The sequence below is a fragment of the Pristis pectinata genome, chromosome 24 (assembly GCF_009764475.1).
Source record: "Pristis pectinata isolate sPriPec2 chromosome 24, sPriPec2.1.pri, whole genome shotgun sequence".
NCBI classification, from domain to species: Eukaryota; Metazoa; Chordata; class Chondrichthyes; order Rhinopristiformes; family Pristidae; genus Pristis; species Pristis pectinata.
This window is the reverse complement of record NC_067428.1, coordinates 28,853,784-28,873,513: the sequence shown is the minus strand read 5'-3', so window position 1 is coordinate 28,873,513 and position 19,730 is coordinate 28,853,784. Positions and strand designations below refer to the sequence as shown.

The 19,730-nt window shown below is 35.7% G+C and overlaps 1 protein-coding gene across 4 annotated transcripts in view; it reads left to right on the top strand.

Annotated features, from left to right (window-relative positions):
• ap3d1 (adaptor related protein complex 3 subunit delta 1) overlaps positions 1-19,730 on the top strand; it is a 75,343-nt gene that overhangs the window by 17,093 nt on the left and 38,520 nt on the right. For all 4 annotated transcript variants that reach the window (XM_052037686.1, XM_052037689.1, XM_052037690.1 and 1 more), the window contains exons 2-12: positions 3,279-3,374; positions 7,286-7,366; positions 10,399-10,479; positions 10,582-10,689; positions 10,789-10,918; positions 11,700-11,839; positions 13,141-13,214; positions 14,687-14,736; positions 16,546-16,595; positions 16,980-17,028; positions 18,603-18,748. In XM_052037686.1, coding sequence (XP_051893646.1) covers positions 3,279-3,374; positions 7,286-7,366; positions 10,399-10,479; positions 10,582-10,689; positions 10,789-10,918; positions 11,700-11,839; positions 13,141-13,214; positions 14,687-14,736; positions 16,546-16,595; positions 16,980-17,028; positions 18,603-18,748 — 1,005 coding nt within the window. The remainder of the gene's footprint in view (positions 1-3,278; positions 3,375-7,285; positions 7,367-10,398; positions 10,480-10,581; positions 10,690-10,788; positions 10,919-11,699; positions 11,840-13,140; positions 13,215-14,686; positions 14,737-16,545; positions 16,596-16,979; positions 17,029-18,602; positions 18,749-19,730) is intronic.

Sequence of the window (19,730 nt, the reverse complement as noted above, 5' to 3'; positions counted from 1 at the left end):
TAGGCTGTGACGGAAGCATGCCAAAGCCACCAATTCGCAATGTACACTTTTTGTTTCCTTTATTTCAGTCTTGCTAATGGCTGTATTGACAAAGTCAATGAACATCTTCCTGGATGTTTGCTTGGCAGTTCCCAGTTAAATCAGAGACAGCTCACTAAAATTTTTGTTTATAGTAGTGTGTCAGAATTGGGTATTTTTAAGCAGCGGAATTAAAGCTGTGTGTGGTGATTGCAAGATTTGGGTCTGGATTGATGGTGTCCAGATTTAGGGTCACTAGGTCACTCCAAGAAGTGGTCTTCAAATTCTCTATGAATTTGAGATAACTAGCTAGACAATTTCATGACCTTGCACCATAAGAAAGGGCTTCTGGGGTGTACTGTAATGTCTTGCATATCGAGATTATTGTCTTCCATTGAATTCATGAGCTCTGCAGGGAGATGAAGCCAATGTGATCAAAGGAATTGATTTTTACTACATGTTGTTTGTAAACAAGTAGAATAGTTTTCAATGAATTTCAATGTTATTTTTATGTGGGAAAATGAAAAATACTGCACTTGTATTTTGTTTTTTTGTACAAGTTAACCTCTGAATTGACTTGAACTCTAAAGAAGCAAGCATTTCATGCCTCCCTTGCTGTTCCATTCTTAAACTGATCAGGTATGGGAATACATATAGCTTTGTATATTTGTATATTCATTATGATTTTTCCAAAATCCCTGATACCAATCTCCAAGAGTTAGCTGCTTATTGTGAATCTAATTTCTTAAACAGTAACATAATGTACATTCCAGACAACTTACGGTCGAACTTCTAAGAAATGTCCATGGTATAGTGCCATTAGTTAGCAATGAGTTACCATTATAGTTCTACCATAATCCAAAAACATTAAGAAATTTTTGAGGTAGTTTTAATGAATGTGGAAGTCTCCATACTCAACGTTATTTATTTAACAATTGAACGAGTTAATACAGAAATGCAACATTACTTGATTTATTAATCATCATGCTACCAGTCATTAAAATTAAAATGTGACATCGCACTAATTCTCCACAAGAAGAATTGGAATACTGCAAAATTTGCTTTGGTCTGTTCTCAGATCTATTGACTTGTCTGTAATCTTCCAATAGAGTTTCAGTACCATCTAATGCCTTGGTTATTTTTTGTCTTATTACTCGCATAATCGGAAAGAAAAAGACTTGGAGAAGCCCAAGCTGAATGGATTTGATAGTGTTGGACCGGATCCTCAAGTTTAGATGAAGTATTTCATTACAACTGTAGAAAGGTTGCAAAGCACAACTGGCATTGTTTTGGTAATCAAAATGTGTGATGTAAGCTCAGTAATAAACACTGTAGGTTGAGGAATAGTAGTATGTGAAATTGGAAACTGGTTAACTATTCAAACTAAAATGATGTCTTACTCCAAATGACTATAGCTTGACCATCCACTGAAACTTTTTATCATTGGCATACTGTGTAAAATAAAAATGCAGAAAGGAAAAATAAGATTCACTAATCCTTTCAAGATAAAACATGGTAAAACTTCCTTAAATTTTCATGTGAGTAAATCCCCCTGTAATGCGTTATCACTCGTACAGTTTTCAAGAAATGGACGCATTGTTAAGTAATAATAAATGCATTTGTATGCTTTACCCAAGAATGTAGTTTGGCCCAAGAAAAAACATTATTTGAAACTGTAAAATTATTGTAAGTGAAAATTTCAATATATAAGGAGAAGAGATTGTGAAAGGGGAAACACTTGACTATAGTGTGAGCATTTAAATTCTTTACAGTCTTAGAGTATTGAAGGAATTTTCAGCTTCCTGTATGTAATGTTCTTAGTTTAAAGCCATTACAGGAAATGGTTTATGATCTCCAGTGCTTTGTAGAGCATTTTCTTTAAACTTCCTGAGTCATCCACTTTTCAAAGTTAATGTAGAAGTTATGTAGATAGGTAAAAGTTGAAAAGCCTATCAATGAAAGAATATCAGAGAATTATCCCTCAGAGGAAGCTTCATTTTTATGAATATTTTTTTCCCAATTATCTTTGGAATCATTTTTAGATACTGTGATACAAAAGGAACCGGGAATCTGTTACATGAAACACAAGCAGTTAGCATGGAGGTACAGGAAGAAACTAGAAAGCCTTATGGATTGTTTTTATATTACTTGCAAAATAAATGGATTTATTGCAAGTAATATAAAAATAGAAGCTTTGCACCTTTACAGGGGATTGGTGAGACCAAACACAGAATACAGTGTACACTTTTAGTCTTTCATATTTAAGGAATGATATATTTGCATACAAACTGTGTTGAGACCACGATTGGATCAGCCATGTATTGAATAGCAGAGCAAGCTCGGGAATTGATTGACCTATTCCTGCTGCTTATGTTTTTATCTAACGTGTCAATCCTCTAAGTTCATTTCATGTATTTTTTCAGATCTGCACCTCAACTCCTCTTTTTAAAACCTCACTTCCTCCTTTAGATATAAACTCACTGTACATTTCTTCCTGCATTATGGACATTGACTAAATAGTTTGACCACAAGGCTGAAGTGAATAATGTACACTTCAGTTTGTTGCCTTGTTCTGTGATCTTTCTTGTTTCAGTTCAAATGAAAAGAGGAAGAATGACAAATACAAGGTCTGTCCCACAGATATTACATGGACAGGAATGCTTTTTTTTCTATAAGTTCCCCTTTATAACCAAGTCATAATTAAAATTTGATAGGTATTATACATTTGCAGACAGCTTTTTATGGCAATGGAGTTCATTCTGGAACATAATCCAGAGAAATCCAGTAATCATGCACTGAAAAACTGTTGTATTATGGAAATTTCATTTGGAATTATTTAATAGTACAACACATTATGACGGTACATTTTTAACCATTGGTTGTGAATTAATACCAATAATTACATGAACAAAAATAAAATGCTAGAAATAAGTTTGGCAGCATCTTAGGAAGAGAGAGTTAACATCTCACATTAACCTTTCATCTAAAACTTGGATCGATAATTTCATTATGCTATCTCTTTTTAAAAAATAGCTATTATTTTAGTTTCCTGTCTGCTATCGGGTTAGGCATTTAGCGTGGTTATGTATTTAGATTGCATAAGTAGTGGTGGGGATATTCCCTGATGTTACTGAGTCATTTTATAATTCTTGTGTATTCAAAATTAACAAAATTGCAGTATTCCCTGTTTTATTTTCAAAGTGCTTCTTTATAATTCTTTATAAGTGCTGAATGTAATTGCTGATTAATCTTGTTTTCAGGCCAAATATATTTCACAATGTATTGATGAAATAAAGCAGGAGCTCAAGCAGGACAATATTGCAGTCAAGGCCAATGCAGTCATCAAACTTGCATATGTAAGTACAAAGTGTCACAAATTTGATTAATATTCTGCTTAAATAAAATTATATTTGCAGTATGTCTTTTGTTCAGCTTTGCCAATCCAACTGGAATAATTTGCATCCTTCAGTAACATGCTCTTTGCAAATGCTCAAGTTTAGAATATCATTGTTGTTTTGGTTCATCCCTCAATTCTTGCAGCCTTCTTTTGAGGTACTTAATAATTACCCCTTTCCTTAAACTCCCCATCACCCCTCCCAGTTCCATTTGCATTTTACCTTTGTAATTATAAAATAAATGCACCCTAAATTTGGAGACAAGATATTAATGAATGAGAGTGACCTACTCTGGTACCTGTAATCAGTACAGACATTTGCATCTGATTTACACTGAACAATTTTAACTGGGGATGCAAAGCCAAGACTGACACCAAATGTGCAGTCTGGAACAAATCCTTCATTGCGAGAGTTCTTGTTTTAATCAGACTATTACTTATCTCCAAATTGTTAGTCTGTGTGAAATGTTAAGAAATTGAAACATATTGATATTATCTCCTTGTTCCTCCTCAAAGATATTCACCTCCTCTTTCAGGATACATATTTACTGCAAAACTAGGTGGAAAATTGATACACATTGGATGCAGAGTCTGCAAAGGGATATGAATATGAGAAGTAGAGAAGAAGGTTGTGGGTGTTGTATAATGTGGGAAATTGTGAAGTCAATTTTGATTGAAACAATGGGTAAAGAGTTTTTAAATGGTGTACAGAAACATGTTGGTGTACTGGTGTGCATGCGTTAATGTGCAGATACAACATGCGATTCAGAAGTTTTCTAAAATGTTGGGGTTGGAGTACAAAGACAAATCATAAATAACTTAAAAAAAAAGTCAAAGCTTAATGTTCTTGAATGCGATAGCATTTGCAGCAAGATACATTGCTATCTGTGCTATCAATTTGAGTATGATGTAATAGCTATTACAGACACACGGTTGCAGGGTGACCAGGTCTGGGTGCTCAATATTCCAGGTTACACACTGTTCCAAAAGAACAAACCAAAGGGGAAAGGAAATGAGATGGTCTTGTTAATCAAGAAAGCTACCAGAGCAGTGTTATTTTATAATATAAAGACAGTGGATAGGATGTGGAATAGGTTTGGGTTGAAATCATGAATAGCTGAGGAAGGATGACTTTTAGAGTAGTCTATAGACCCCCAAAATGTGACCTCTTAGTAAGTCAGACCATAAATGGGGAAATATCAAGGACATGTTTGAAGGAAACTGCAATTATCATGGTAGATTTTAATCTACATAGTCATTGGAAAAACCAAACTGGCAAGCGTATCATTGAAGAAGAATTTGTGGAATGCGTCAAGGATTGCTTTGTAGAGCAGTACGTTGTGGAACTATCTTAGATTTGGTTTTATGCAATGAGGAATGATGAGGGACCTTGTGGTTAAAGATCTCTCAGGGGGATAGAGACCACAAAATTATAGAATTCCAAATGCATTTTGAGGGTCAACGCCACATTTAAATTGAAGACACTGGTTATGGACGATAAGGGCAGTTGTAATAGTATGAGGGAGGAGTTGTCTTAACGTGTACTGAGTAAACTAGTTAAGAGACAGGTCAATAGATGGACAGTGGCAAATATTCAAACATCTGGTCTATAATGCTCAGCAAGAGTTCATCCCAATCAAAAAGATGAATTCCATGAGAAAGGGGGACAATCTGACATTAGCAAAGGAGGCAAAGGATAATGTTAAATTGAAAAGTTATGTATAAAAAGTGGCAAGGGTTAGTGGTAGACCAGAGAACTGGGGAGACTTTAGTTTTCTGCAGCAGAAGACTAAAATGCTCATAAGAAGGGAGAAAATGAATTTTGAAAGAAAACTTGCATGTAGTATAAAAACAGTAAAAGTTTGTATATATAAATAGGAAGAGGGTGGCTTAGGTAATATGGGGCTTCTAGAGAACAAGTGTTGAATTAGTAAGAGCAAACAAAGAAATGGCAGATGCGTTGAATAAATTTCTTGCATCAGTCTTCACTGTGGAAGACATTACTGATATGTCTAAAATATCAGATGGGCTTATTTATCATAGAATTTGCAAAATCCCACTTAGAAGGGATAAAGTATTGGAGGAGCTCAGGGCTAAAGCTGACCAGTCGCCAGGATCTGACAGACTGCACACTAGGCTTTTAAAAGAAATGGCTGCAGAGACAGTGGACCCATTGGTTGAAGTTTTTCATAACTTGCTAAACTTTGGGAGGGTACCAGAAGATGGGAAAACAGCCAATGTGACTCCCTTGTTCAAAAAGAAAGGAGGTGGGCAGAAGACAGCGAACTACAGGGCAGTTAGTTTAGCAGGGCCAAAGGGCCTGTTCCCGTGCTGTACTATTCTACGTTCTGTCATTGGCAAGATTAATTAAAGAGAAAATAGCTAATCATTTAAGAAAGCGGAATATAATTAAATCTTGTCAATGTGGTTTTATGAAAGGTAAATCATGTTTGACAAATTTGCTGGAATTCTTTGAAGATGTAACAGGGAGAGTTGTTAAAGGAGAATCTGTAAATGTAATGTATTTAGTTTTCCAAAAGACATTTGACAAGGTGCTGGATAAAAGGCTGGTGTATAAATTAAAAGCCCATGATATTGGAGGAAGTAAGTTAGAATGGGTTGAAAGCTGGCTGTGTCACAGAAAACAGAATTGGAATAAATGGGAGACTGGAGGTAACTAGTGGAATACCACAGGGATTAGTTCTTGGCCCACAGTTGTTCAATAATTACATTATGTCCTGGAGGAAGGAATGGTATATAAGGTTTCCATATTTGCTGGTGATACTAAAATAGTTGGAAGTGCATGTTGTGATAAGGGTACTATGATTCTGCAATGGGATATAAACAGATCGAATGAATGGGCAAAAAGACTGGCAAGTAGAGTTTAATGTGGGGAAATATGAAATCATGAAGGTTGGTAAGAGAAATCAAAAGGCAGATTATTATCGAAATAGAAAGAGCCTGCAAGTACAAAGGGATCTAGGTGTTGCAGTGCATGAATCACAAAAAGCTAGCAGGCAGGTTCAACAAGTAGTTAGGAAGGCAAACAGCATTTTGGCCTTTATTGAAAAGGGATTGGAGTTTAAAAATAGGGAGGTTTTGTTGCAATCGTACAGGGTATTGGTGAGGCCTCACCTGGAATACTGCATATAATTTCGGTCACCCCTAAAAATAGATAATAATTTTGGAGGTTGTATAAAGGAGGTTCACTAGGCTAATTCCTGGGATGAGAGGGCTGTCCTTTCAGGGGGGACTAAATAGTCTGGGCCTGTCTTCCTTGGAGTTCAGAAGAATGAGGGGTGATTCTATTCAAACACATTAGATCCTAAGAGGGTGTTACAGAGTAGATGTTGGGATGTTTTCACTAGTGGGAGAGCCCTGAACAAGGGGACATATCTGCAAGAGAAACAAAGGAGTGCAGATGCTGGAATGTAAATGAAAAACACTGATGCTGGAGGAACTCAGCAGGCATCAGTAGAGAAAAGCAGACAAGATAAGGGGCTGGCCAACTACAACTGAGGTACATAGAAATTGGTGGGTGTCTGGAATTTTTGCTCCAGCAGATAGCAGAACCTGGATCATTACAAGTACTTAAAGTGGAGGTGGATAAATATTTGATAGATCAAGGAACAGAGGGGTATGGAGAAATGGCACAAAGGAGGAGTAGAAGGCAGCATAGTTCAGCCACGATCTTATTGTATGGTAGGCAGGCTTGATGGGCCTAATGGCCTACTTACTTGTGTTGAAGTCCTTGCTGTAATTGTATTGGGCTTTGAGACTTTCGTGTGCAGTTTTTTGATCTTGGTACCTAAGAAAAGATATTGTTAGTACAGTTCGGTGACATTTAAAGTGTTTCTTTTCTCTCCATAATAGCTGCAAATGCTGGGATATGACATCAGCTGGGCTGCATTCAATATTATAGAAGTAATGAGTTCATCAAAGTTTACGTTCAAGGTAGAAGTTCATCTTTTGATATTTTTGCTGTTGCTTAGATGAATGCATAAGCTGTAGAGTATATTAATATTAACTGCTAAATCTTAAATCGCTAAAACTTAATCATTGTTTTTCCTGCCAGGATTTCAGCTTAAGGTTCATAAATATTAGCAAATCTTGAAATTTGTGTACTCTTTTACATTTGTTTATCCTTGCTCATTTATATTGCGTGGCTTAAGATCTCAAAGGGGAAGAATATTTGGGAATAGGTGGTTCTACCCTGAAATCCCGGTCGTCTGATTTTTTTTCAAACATCCAGTTATACATGTGTTCCTTTCATATTAAAAAGATATATACAGGTTGTAGTTTCTAAGATTTTACATTGATTCACCTCAATTCAGTTAATGTTTGATGTTGACATAAATGCCACATAAAAACATTACTGCTTGGAGTGGATTCATTAAACTGTGCACTTATTGCCTGGGACTTGTTCAAGTTATGGTTTGGAATTCTGTACAAAATTACTTGCATAATCACAAACTTAAATTTTTTCACTAACACTATTAATCAGCATTTTAGAAAATAGTTGATTTTTCTTTCCCCATAATTTTAATTCTTGGTACATTCAGTAGTTTTAATACAGCTGAAAACGTTACCTTGAAAACATTTTGTCCAGCTCTTGTAGACTACATGGTCTTGAATAACTAGAAGCAATATAATACATACACAACTATTTACTAGTTTTATTTGTGTACATTAGTCAGTTCATCTGTAAATTATATATTTTAATAAACATGTAACGCAATTTTGTAATGTTTTGCCCTTAAAAGGAAAGGATTAATCCTCCTAGTGCTGCAAATAGCGTGAATATTGGGAGTGCATTATGCTTGTTTCAGTCTATGGATATTGTCAGTTTTGTAGGTGGGGCTAGCTTCCAACAAGAAAGATTGTGGAAACTCAGCATGTGCTTGAAATTCTTGGTTTTCTGGCCTGTTTGGCTGATATTATGCACATTACTTGGGTAAAGTAATCTAGTGGAAATTCTACACTTGCATCACCAGTGTATAGAATCTTGCAGAGCTAATAAACTTGCTGTACTTCCAGTGAAATAGAAGCAGTTGTCATATCTTGTAAGCCTTTTACTATATATTACCCTTGTAAGCCTTTTACTATATATTACCCTAATTCTTCCCTGTTCCTGACTTAACAAGGTAAATGCTTTGTACTGCAAAACTCAAGTTTGCCAACTTGGCATCTATTGCTTTTTTGCAACTCCCTCAAATGTAGGCTGTTCTAAGCATTTTAAATATTTTTTTACAGTTACTAAAATTAACTATTCATCAGAGTTCCCCACGTTGTACCTGCTGCCTTGGATTGTTCTCTTTCATTGCCTGTGTTCATCAAGTGCCTGCACCCTAATTTGGATTCCCTTCTTCCCACTGTTGGCCTGCATTCTAGGCCCTCCTCCGATCTACAAGGGACAATATATAGGAAGTAGAGCAGGAGAGGGCAAACAGAAGAGGATGAAAACTTAAATAAGAGAAAAAGAAAATGAGATAGAAGGGATAGAAGTGAGACAAGTACAGGTAGTGAGACTAGACAGGCTATTAAAACTGGTCTGTGGCTATGGCTGGATCTACCCTTGTTCTCATGATACTGGCCTCCTTAGAAGGATCAAAATAAGGGAGAAAAATAGGGAGGTTTTGTTGCGATTGTACAGGGGTAATGGTGAGGCCTCGCCTGGAATACTGCATATCATTTCGGTCACTTCCCTAAAATGAGATAGCGTTTCCTTGTCCTTAATAATTTGAAATGGAGAACATCCTGCCATTTATAAGGAGTTCAGATAGGTTGTTGAAGGAAAGAGGGATAGAAGGATATGGGAACAGAGCCTGCTCTTGTGGAACATAAACAACAATATGGTTTGAACATAGAACAGTACAGCACAGGAGCAGACCCTTCGGCCCACGATATCTGTGCCAATAATGATGACAATTTAAACTGCACATCTGCCTGCACGTGATCTATATCCCTCCATTCCTTGCCTGTTCATATTTCTGTCTAAATGCCTTTTAAATGACCGAGAACAACCTGTTCTATTACAATTTGGTGTAATGGCCCTGATGGTGCCTTGTGTTTTCCTTCTGATTCACACCCCCATCCCTTCGCCTCCCAGAATCGACAATTTATGTGAAAAGGTACTTGCTTATTTATTTGAAATTGACACTTTACTTCTTACAGAGTACAGAAACTAAATCTAATCCAATTTTACCTTTCATTTGTATCCAGTCTCTAATCTTTTCATTTTTCCAAGTATTTTCACTGTGAATATACGGTGTAATATATTTTGTTACTTTTAATATTTTCCTAATAGAATAGCATCTGCAGCTCATGGATTTATTGTAGAAGGTCTGTCAGTGGCTGCTCAGTACTTTGAAAAACAGTACTTTTGCACACATTCAAAGTGCTCCAGTCACATTGAAGTTCAAATTCTGGCTTTCAGGTCATGGTGACGTTGACTAATCAAATATCTTCTAATTTTAGAGCCAGAGTTTGTTCGACATTAATGGTTCCCATCAGATCATAAAATATGCTGTCTTCTGACAATTTAGCTCATGAGTCTAGGCCTGGACAATGCTCATATTGCATTAGTACCTTTATTTGCTGCTGTTTCTGTACAATTGTTCTTGGCTCAATGCTGGGTGGAGTAGTTATCCATGTCTTTGGTACGGTTAACATTGAGCTTGTGAATATTTCAACACTCAACCATTTCATCATTTTAAAAAAATGGAAATTTGCAGTTGTTCGTATTGTGAAGCTCGATCTATTTTGGTCAATACAATTAATACTGTTTTAATGAATGGCAGTTTTAATTTGAACATTCATTCAGGTCAAACTACTTCTTGCTGTGTAGCTGGTTTCAATTTGATCTTCCTCAAACTATTGACGTTCTAGTGTCGCTCAAGAAGTATTGATTTGTACTTTAATGTAAGGTACTTGGAGGTTTTTGCAGTTGTGGATTGTAATTCTGCTTACGTTTTTCCTTTCTGCAGAGAATAGGGTATCTGGCAGCCTCTCAGTGTTTTTATGAAGGAACCGATGTAATCATGTTAACAACAAATCAGATTCGTAAGGCAAGTTGAGAGATGGTTGATATATGGATTTTCATTTATATAAAGACATGATAAATAAGACAATTTGTGCCTTAATTCTAATCGGAACTTTTGCATACACAGGATCTCAGCAGCCCGAATCAGTATGATACAGGAGTTGCTTTGACAGGTTTATCCTGTTTTGTTACTCCAGATCTTGCCAGAGATTTAGCAAATGACATTATGACATTGGTGAGTTGTTTTAGATTTGAAATTTGCTTGGGCTGGAGGAGGGTTCCTTTTTGATCTCTGTAATTGTATTTGTACACTAACAGCTACTTTGATCCACAGATGTCTCACACAAAGCCTTACATTAGAAAGAAAGCTGTGCTTATCATGTACAAGGTGTTCCTCAAATACCCAGAATCCCTGCGACCTGCCTTCCCACGCCTTAAAGAGAAACTGGAGGATCCAGATTCTGGTCAGTTGTTGCTTTTATAGAACATGTTAACGAATGCTTCCTACTTAATTGCACAAGGTAGCTTAAGAATTCAACAACAAGTAGATTTTTTAAATTCGTTTTTAGTGTGAAGGAATCTAGCTATATGTCGGGAGTTTCATTGGTGGAATGGACACATCAGCCAACATCTAATATGTTCACGAATCCAAAGCTGAATTATTTAGTTTGAGGAATAGATTGATTCTGTTTAAAATTTAGGCCCAGTTTGAGAACAAAGAAATAGGAGTACGCCATCTGGCCTGTCGAACCTGCTTTGCTATTCATTAGGATCATGGCTGATCTGGCTGTGGACTCAGCTCCATCTGCCTGCCTTTTCCCCATACTATGCAAAAATCTATCTAACTGTGTCTTAAATATTAAGCAAGTTAGAATTTTGACTTTGGTTAATTTGGTCAACGTCATGAACTGCTGAATAATGTATTTAAGATGGGTAACACTTGTATTGAAGTTTGGGTTGATTTGTAATACTTCCCCAATTGTGTTTAGTGTCTAGTATTCCCAAATATTAGTTGGTAGTAAGTTTTGCACAGTCTTCATATTGCACACTTTTGTTTTAAACTTATTAACTGATACTATAAATTCAAAGTAGCACCAATAAAGTTAAGTTTGCACATATGCACTAACTGCTGAATTACCACAGTGGCACAATCTCTCCAAGGGAGAGGTCAAAGGTTCTAGATATTCAACTTTTTGTCTGCTTTGGTCACTCAGTGTTTAACTCTTGCCTCTGTTTGTTCTACAGGTGTTCAGTCTGCCGCCGTGAATGTTATCTGTGAGCTTGCCCGACGCAATCCGAAGAATTATCTTTCTCTGGCTCCACTGTTTTTCAAACTGATGACATCATCAACTAATAATTGGGTCCTCATTAAAATAATTAAACTTGTAAGTCAATTAGGAATATCTTTATACAAAGAATGGACATCAGACCTTCTAATAATTAGCCTAGTTTTACTATAGGAGCTGTTTGTCCATAGATTGTGAATGTTTATGGTGATGCTGTGTGATCATATGGCACTTACTTTAATGGTTAAAAGGTAGATCTAATATCAAGTTGTATTTAACCATAAGTTGACACTCAGCTATATTGGGCATCTTTTTCTGTGTCTGCTGAAGCAGTAAAATGAAATTACTTAATTTGTAATTAATATTCATTATGTAGTTTAATTATGCACATCAAACATGCAAAATCATTTGGTTTAAGTGCAGCAGAAATGATTTTATTCTGTGCAACTACAATACTACTTGAGTGGGAGTCCATTTTCTTCTTGTCAAGTTGGTGAATTTTTTTGAGTAATGTGTTGGCATTAGGTCAAATGGACTATGTAATGGAACAATTAGAAGGATGGGATGAGAGTTTGAAATCCTTGTTTCAGATCGTGACAAAATGTGGGAGGTTCATCTATAGCATTTTACTTATAAGATGCAAGTTGTTTAAGACTTCAGGCATCTTCTGTTCATAACTAAAAACAGGGGCAATTGAGATGCATATTTATTTATTTTTAATTTATTAATGTTAGAATTTAAGACAAGATTATTGGAATTTTCACAGATAATTAAACTAATTGCTGTCCCACAAATAAAAGGTGCAATTATTTTTACAAACTTGAAAGGCTTTTATTAAAAGAGAAAAAATGTTAGCATCCTGCAGAAAATTGTACATCTTTCAAAATTTGACATGAATGTTTCTGACAGACCACCACAGTTGCACATTGGATTTGGGATTGAAACAGTGATTGATGCTACAGCAATTACACAGTAATTTGATTTACTTTGGTTAATGGTAGGAAAGGTCAGTAAAAATGATTTATGATAGAAGTCAAATTGGAATGCTATAGTGTCAAGCTATCAGAATATCAGTAAATGGAGGAAATACCATCAAAGCAATTTGAAAATTATTTCAAAGGAAGTGCACTGAACCTTAAGTTAGCAATCATGACTTAAGTTGTTATTTTAAAATGGTTTCTTTGCATTAACATTTAGTGTAAGTTTTGGTCTTCTCGGCATTGTGATGGTGATCTTGAGTGTTTTCTGGGTGCAGAACCAACCAGGATGCTGAACTGTTCTAGGCTAAAAGTTTGTGTTAGATGATCAGTTTGCATGATGATTTTAAGTTGACCATTTAGTAGTAAACTCGCTGTAAATGTGCATTTATCGTGTAATACTAATGCCTATTTTTCTGTTAGTTTGGAGCCCTTACCCCACTTGAGCCACGGCTGGGGAAGAAACTCATTGAACCACTGACAAATTTAATACACAGGTTAGTTCTCTTTTTCTATTTGGATGAACAAACAACCACTACGATTTAAGAGTATGTGCAGATAAGATGCATTTTGTAATATCTCATGATCTGTGGAAGACAAAAAGTGGCATTGTTCAGTATACTTGGCAGACTTGCTTTGTATGAGTAATTATCTGAAGTATAGCAAACTGAAGGCTTGATTCATACATATTTCCAAAATGTCCAGTATAAAACTTTGATATCAAATTCTTTCGTTGTTTGAATGGCAATTCCTAAAATATTTTATTTCAATAACATCTCTAAATGATGAAGTTATTTGCAAAAAGGCTATTCTGTCTCTCAGAATTAGATTTAATCATGTGATTTTGAAAATCTGCCTTCAATTGAGGATAAGATTTGCAAAAATCAATCCAAATATTTTGCGTGTCAATATATTTTCTCAAATGTTTTTTGCATCAGTGTTCCAGACTGAATACTATGAAGCTTTGTTGTTTTGATAGATGTATTTTGTTATTAGAAGAGTGTTGTAAGCTTTTTGTATTCTACATATAATTTTATGGAGCTTTATTCATCGTTCCCTATGCCTGCAGGGGAAAAAAAAGCAAGTTTCTTGATGAACAAGTTGTCCTTATGGTGAAATAAACAAGTCTAAACTACATGTTGTTCGATAACTTGAAGTGCATTTTATTATTAAAATTGAGGACCAACTTATTTGAGGATTTCCCAGTGCTGTTTCAGTTGTTACCACATTTGAGAGTTGTTGCAAAAGCATGCCTGCATATAATTGGGAAGACATTCTATTAATCAGCAGTCGGGTAACTTGCAAGTAACATAGACAGTAATAGTCTCATTTTCAAAGTTGGGCCTGTACTTGCTCGTAACAAAAGTTTCCCAAATATTCTTCAAATACTACTGAACCAAGGGTTTGGAGTGTGGGATGGGGAGGCGACAGAGATATTGAGCTGAAGAAAGGGATAAAAGTGTATTTATTAAATAACTAACATTATTATTGAACTGTTACAAATCCATGTGAATGTAAGACAATTATGATAATATCCACTCAGCAAGCCTAATGTCATTTAATTGCTTGAACAGTTAAAGTACGATTTAGTTAGAGGTGAGGTAAGAAGAGTGCTGGTGGGCAAATAAGGTGAAGTTGTATCTGGGTACACCTGAAAAGGTGCTGAATTAGTGAGGACTTGGAAGGGTGGATGGCAGATGGTGGATATATCTTTTGCAGGGAGCCAACAAAGTCGGCATGACGTTGACGAGAGGAATCTTACCACCTTGAACTTGCCAGAGAGTGGGAAAACATACTGGATTATCAATACAAAAAGAAACTTGCACAGTCTTAATTAGGGTTGGCCTTATAAGTTGACGACAAATTGAGTGACCCATGAGGAAAAGTTTCAGACACCTGCTAAAATTGGCATTGTGTTGTAAAATTAACAGTTCAGCAAAAATTGCATTCTGTTTTCTTTCCTTTGCAGTACCTCAGCCATGTCTCTTTTGTATGAATGTGTGAACACCGTGATAGCAGGTAACATCCTCCTGGTGATCGGGAGTCTGCTTGCTTTTCAGTGCAAAACTGTTTTTAAAAAAAAGTTTAAGATGGTGATCTGTTAGAAAAGCAAATGTTTACACTTCAGCTGTTCTGTAAATTTTACAAAATCCTACCTTGAAGATTTTTTTTTGTTTTGAAGAATAAATTAGCTGAAAGATTGTACAGCATTGTCAGAACTGTCAAAATATTGTATCAATCATGGAGGGATACCACTAAAGGAACATTTATTGGAAAACAAAATTCTGCTTTTAAGAAGAAAGCACAAGTGTGTTGAATTGTTCTAAGCCAGAAAACTTAGAGAAAAATTGATTAGAAACAAAATTATCATAGTTACAGTGCAAAAGATTTCATAGTTCATTTTATAATTTCAAAAAGATGAGTTACTTGTTTTAATTCTGTGAAAATTGATTAACTTCGTGGTTTTTAAACACGTGGATATAGTTTCAATGTGCAGTGGTTGAGTACTTTAGCAGAGGTAGGAAGAAATTTTTGCCAATGTTAATATTCTTGCACTGAGTAAAGTTATTTGAGATTCTATTGAAAGAAAATAAGCATCTTGTATGAAGTACTGTTCAGTCCTGCTGGAGATTTTCTTTTGGACAATGGGCTAAATTAAGATGTGTACCACCTCTTGATTCCCTTAGCTATTTGAAGAGGAACAGCAAAGCTCTAGCCAGTGGTTGTCAATTCTTACCATCTAAATATGGTCTGGCAATTCATCAGTGTTTGCCTATGTTAGCGATTATAGTCATAAGAATGTCAAAGTTTACCTTTCCTTTGTAACGGCTGTTCTGATCCTACCCTTGTTTTTAGTTTCTACGGCGAGCTCAGGCATTACTGGTTTTAAGATTTAGTTATCTCTGGATCAGCCACAGTTTTATTTAGCTTTAGTCCCTGTAATGTTACCTATGCTTAGGCCACTGCTGCAGGCTTCATATCCATACCAATAATTCCGTCTTGTATTATGTTACAGGTAGTGTCAGACTACTTGCAGCCCATTTTCCTTTTTGACCTTAATCTTGACATCAGTCCTTTTGGGTCCTGAAGCATTGGCTGTTTACACAGATGCTGCCTGACTAGCTGAGTTTTTCTAGCATTTTCTGTTTTTGTATCAGATTTCCAGCATCTGCATTTTTTTGTTACTTTTATCTTCTGATCTTTTAATCCTTGTGACCAGCATATGGAATCCTTTATTCTATAAATTGTCACAAAACTAAAGAGGTAGTGGAAAATATAGATAATTGGTTAGGCAACAATTCAAATTGCAGCACTTTTGGGCACTTCAGAAATGATACCCAAACCAAAATGAGATCATCACAAAAATCTTCAGGAATCAATTCGGAAAAATTGCGGCTGTCCATTAAAATAGGTGATTGAGGAAAATTAGAAAAGAGTGGATAAGTGTTGCTACCTATCAATATGTCTGTAACTGAAATACATGTTATGATTAAGGAAAGAGCTAAAAGAGAGTACAATGAGAGTTAGTCATTGAGGTAGCCCAGGCACAACTAAACTACTGTGGTGTAAAATCCCGTTAAGGTTCTTGGGATTCAAGATTTCATAATCTATACTTGCGCACTACTGAATTGAGATCATCTCATTATTCAGTCAAATGGTATATCCTCAATTGTCTCATCAGTATTTATGCAAATAATTATCCTACTTTGAAGCAGGTCAAATGGCCTGACATTTTTCTAATTTAAAGTATTTAGTGGTCCTAGTAAGTTCTTTTTCTGTCAGTAAAACATTTACCAGGTTGAGGCTAATATTTTATTCCTTCTACAGTCCTCATCTCTCTCTCTTCTGGAATGCCGAATCACAGTGCCAGCATTCAGGTAACAAACTTTCTCAGTGGTATCATCCATTATACTTTTCATTAATTTTTCTGGGTTCTATTTGACAGGATTCATTTTCTTTGGTATTTGAGTTTAATGAAGGAATGAATTACATAATTTAGTTCCTGCCCTTTCAGTGATTTTATATTGAAAATATGTTAGCAGCATTTAAATATTGAAGTCCTTTGCAAGTAAGAACGTATTGAAATGTTAAATTCCATAAGTGTATGACATGTTCATTGGAGTCCTGAGCACAATGCTGTGTAAAAGGTTATTTTTGATGATGATTTGATGTTGCTACATCTTTCTGCTTGATGGTTATGGACTATTGAGATTTTGCTTATTTTCCTTAAATAAAAAAATGGCCTACTTTTTTCTGTTCAGCTTTGTGTGCAGAAGCTGCGAATTCTTATTGAAGATTCTGACCAAAACTGTAAGTAGGTAGTTCTGCACTTATTTCTTAGTGTAAAATTTTAAGTGTTCTGTCAATTCCTGCAACACCCCACTATTCAGAGCCTGCCCAACTGAGAAAGACACATTTATTTTTTCTTTTGTTTTCTGCCCGTTAACCAATTCTCAATCCATGCCAGTGTACTCTCTCCAATTCTCTAAATTCTAACCTTGTTGACCAACCTCCTAACATAACATGGGACTTTATTGAAGGCCTTATGAAAATCTAAATCACCACATCCACTGATTTCCCCTTATCTAACCATGTGATAACTCCTCAAAGAACTTCAATGCATTAATTAACATTTTCTTGATCATATTTCACAATTTGCTGATAATACAAAGCTAGGTGCTATTTGTGAACAGGGAGGAGGATATAAAGAGGCTTCAAGGGCACAAGCTTTGTGGCCAGGCAAGAATTGTGGCAGATGGAATATAATATGGAAAAATATGATGACAGGACATGTTGATGTTCAAAGAGAACTGGGTGGCCTTGTACACTAGTACTGAAAGCTTACATGCAGATGCAGCAAGCAATTAGCAGAACAAATTGTATGTTTGTCTTTTATTAGGGGAGGATTTGAGTGCAGAAGTAAAGATAACACTGCAATTATGTAGGGCCTTAGAGAGACTATGCCTGAAGCATCCTGTGCAGTTTTGGTCTCAGTTTCCTAAAAATGTATACACCAGCCAGGCAGAAATGATGAGGATTTGTTCGACTGGTTCCATGTTTGCTGTACGAGGGTAGATTCAGTAGACTAGGCCTGTATCCACTGGAATTTAGAAAAATAAGAGATCTCACTGAAACAGAATTTTTACAGGGTATGAGATCTGAATACAAGGAGGGTGTTTCCCCTGTCTGAGGAGTCCTAGACCAGGGATCACAGAGTCAGAATAAGAGGTAGGCTATTTAGTACTAAGAAGATGGGAAATCTCTTAACTGAGTCCCGGGAGCTGTCTGGGATGTGGAGGCTCAGTCATTGCGGTTCATTTGAAACAAAAATTGACTGAAGGGATTTGGAGAATTTGGGAATAACACAGGGAAGTGGTACTAAGGTACAATATTAACCATGACCTTAATGAATGGTGGAGCTGGCTCAAAGCACCTACTTGTAATATTTACATTCTTACTTTGGATTTTTTTTACCAGTTTTTGTTATTCACTGGAGATGAAAAGGTTGTTGTAACTATACACTTTTCAGGCTTTGTCCTTTACTGTCAATGCTAGCCCATAATTGGGCAACATTAATGATATTTTGGTATAGCCACATGCTGGCCCTTGCCCTGGAGTTGAGGTGCTTACTTAGACTATTCTTAACTACTGATCCAGGCACGAATTTTCAAATGTAATCTAGTGCAGATGATTTTTAAATTTAAAAGCTTATCTAGAACGTTAATGATATTTAAGTAGAGCTTCAAGAATCCTGAGCTTTTGTAACTATTGATTTTTTTTAATTAAAAAAATTCTTGGTGTAGGTGAGCATTGATTTTTACTTATAGTGCTTAAGTGTTATAATCATTGTGACAAATTGCCAAAGATTCTGAACTGTTCTGCAGTGAAGTATCTGGGTTTGCTGGCCATGTCGAAAATTTTGAAGACTCATCCCAAGTCTGTACAGTCCCACAAGGATCTAATTTTACAGTGTTTGGATGACAAGGATGAATCTATACGACTCCGAGCTCTAGATCTTCTGTATGGAATGGTAATTTAATATCTTTATGTGTCACTCTTTTTAATGAAGTACATGAAAATTTAAGCAAACTTTTGCACTTTTTCTAATCTCTTAGGCCTTCCAAGTAGTAACTCAGTTGATTGAAAACATTTTACAATGACGGAGTCTGAGAGTATCTTATTCCTGTGATCTCTCAATGTTGGCTATGCAATTTTATGGATGAAAAATGACGAATGTAGAAAGTACCTCAACAGAAAATGGTATTTTTCAAGCATAGTTGAGAAAATTGGAACTTACAATTATTTCTGTGGCAAGGTAGAAAAGGGATATGTTGCACTGACTTTTTCTTGGATACTAAATGATATATTGTGACAGATCTGGAGCTTGCCAGTGCATTTCAGCTTTTTAGCACGTGTTTGCATGCTTAAGCACAGTTGATTATATAGAGCCTAGACTTACTAGTTCTTGTAAATATCAGTTGTTGCATTCAGCTTGATAAGATAATATTAGGCCGGGATCCTGCAATTGTACCTGTAGTACACTTGTGCGTGTGGATAAGATTTGAGTTCTTTAAAGGGATATTGTGCGGTTATAAACTTTAAAATTACCTGCAACCTACATTGCCATTAACTCTCCCAAGCATTAATACATTTTCTGGAAGTCACTAACACTTGGAGTTAAATTGTCATTTCTCATTATCCAGTTACCATATACATTTTAACTTTTAGTATCATAAAATAATTCAATTAGCATGCATCTGAAAACTTGTCTTCTTTCTATTATGTAGATATATCTTTTAAAACCAGTTTATTTTTTACATTTAATTATAAGTTGCACAAAGTACAGTACAACTTTATTTTTGCTTTGCATTCTAATTCATCCAGTGGAGGCTCTTTAGAATTATGACGAGTGATGTAAAAATAAATGGTTAATTTTAATTAGATAGTATTCTTTAGATACTTCACTTGAGTCCTTAACTAACCTCACAAGTACAACTATTATTTCATGTTTT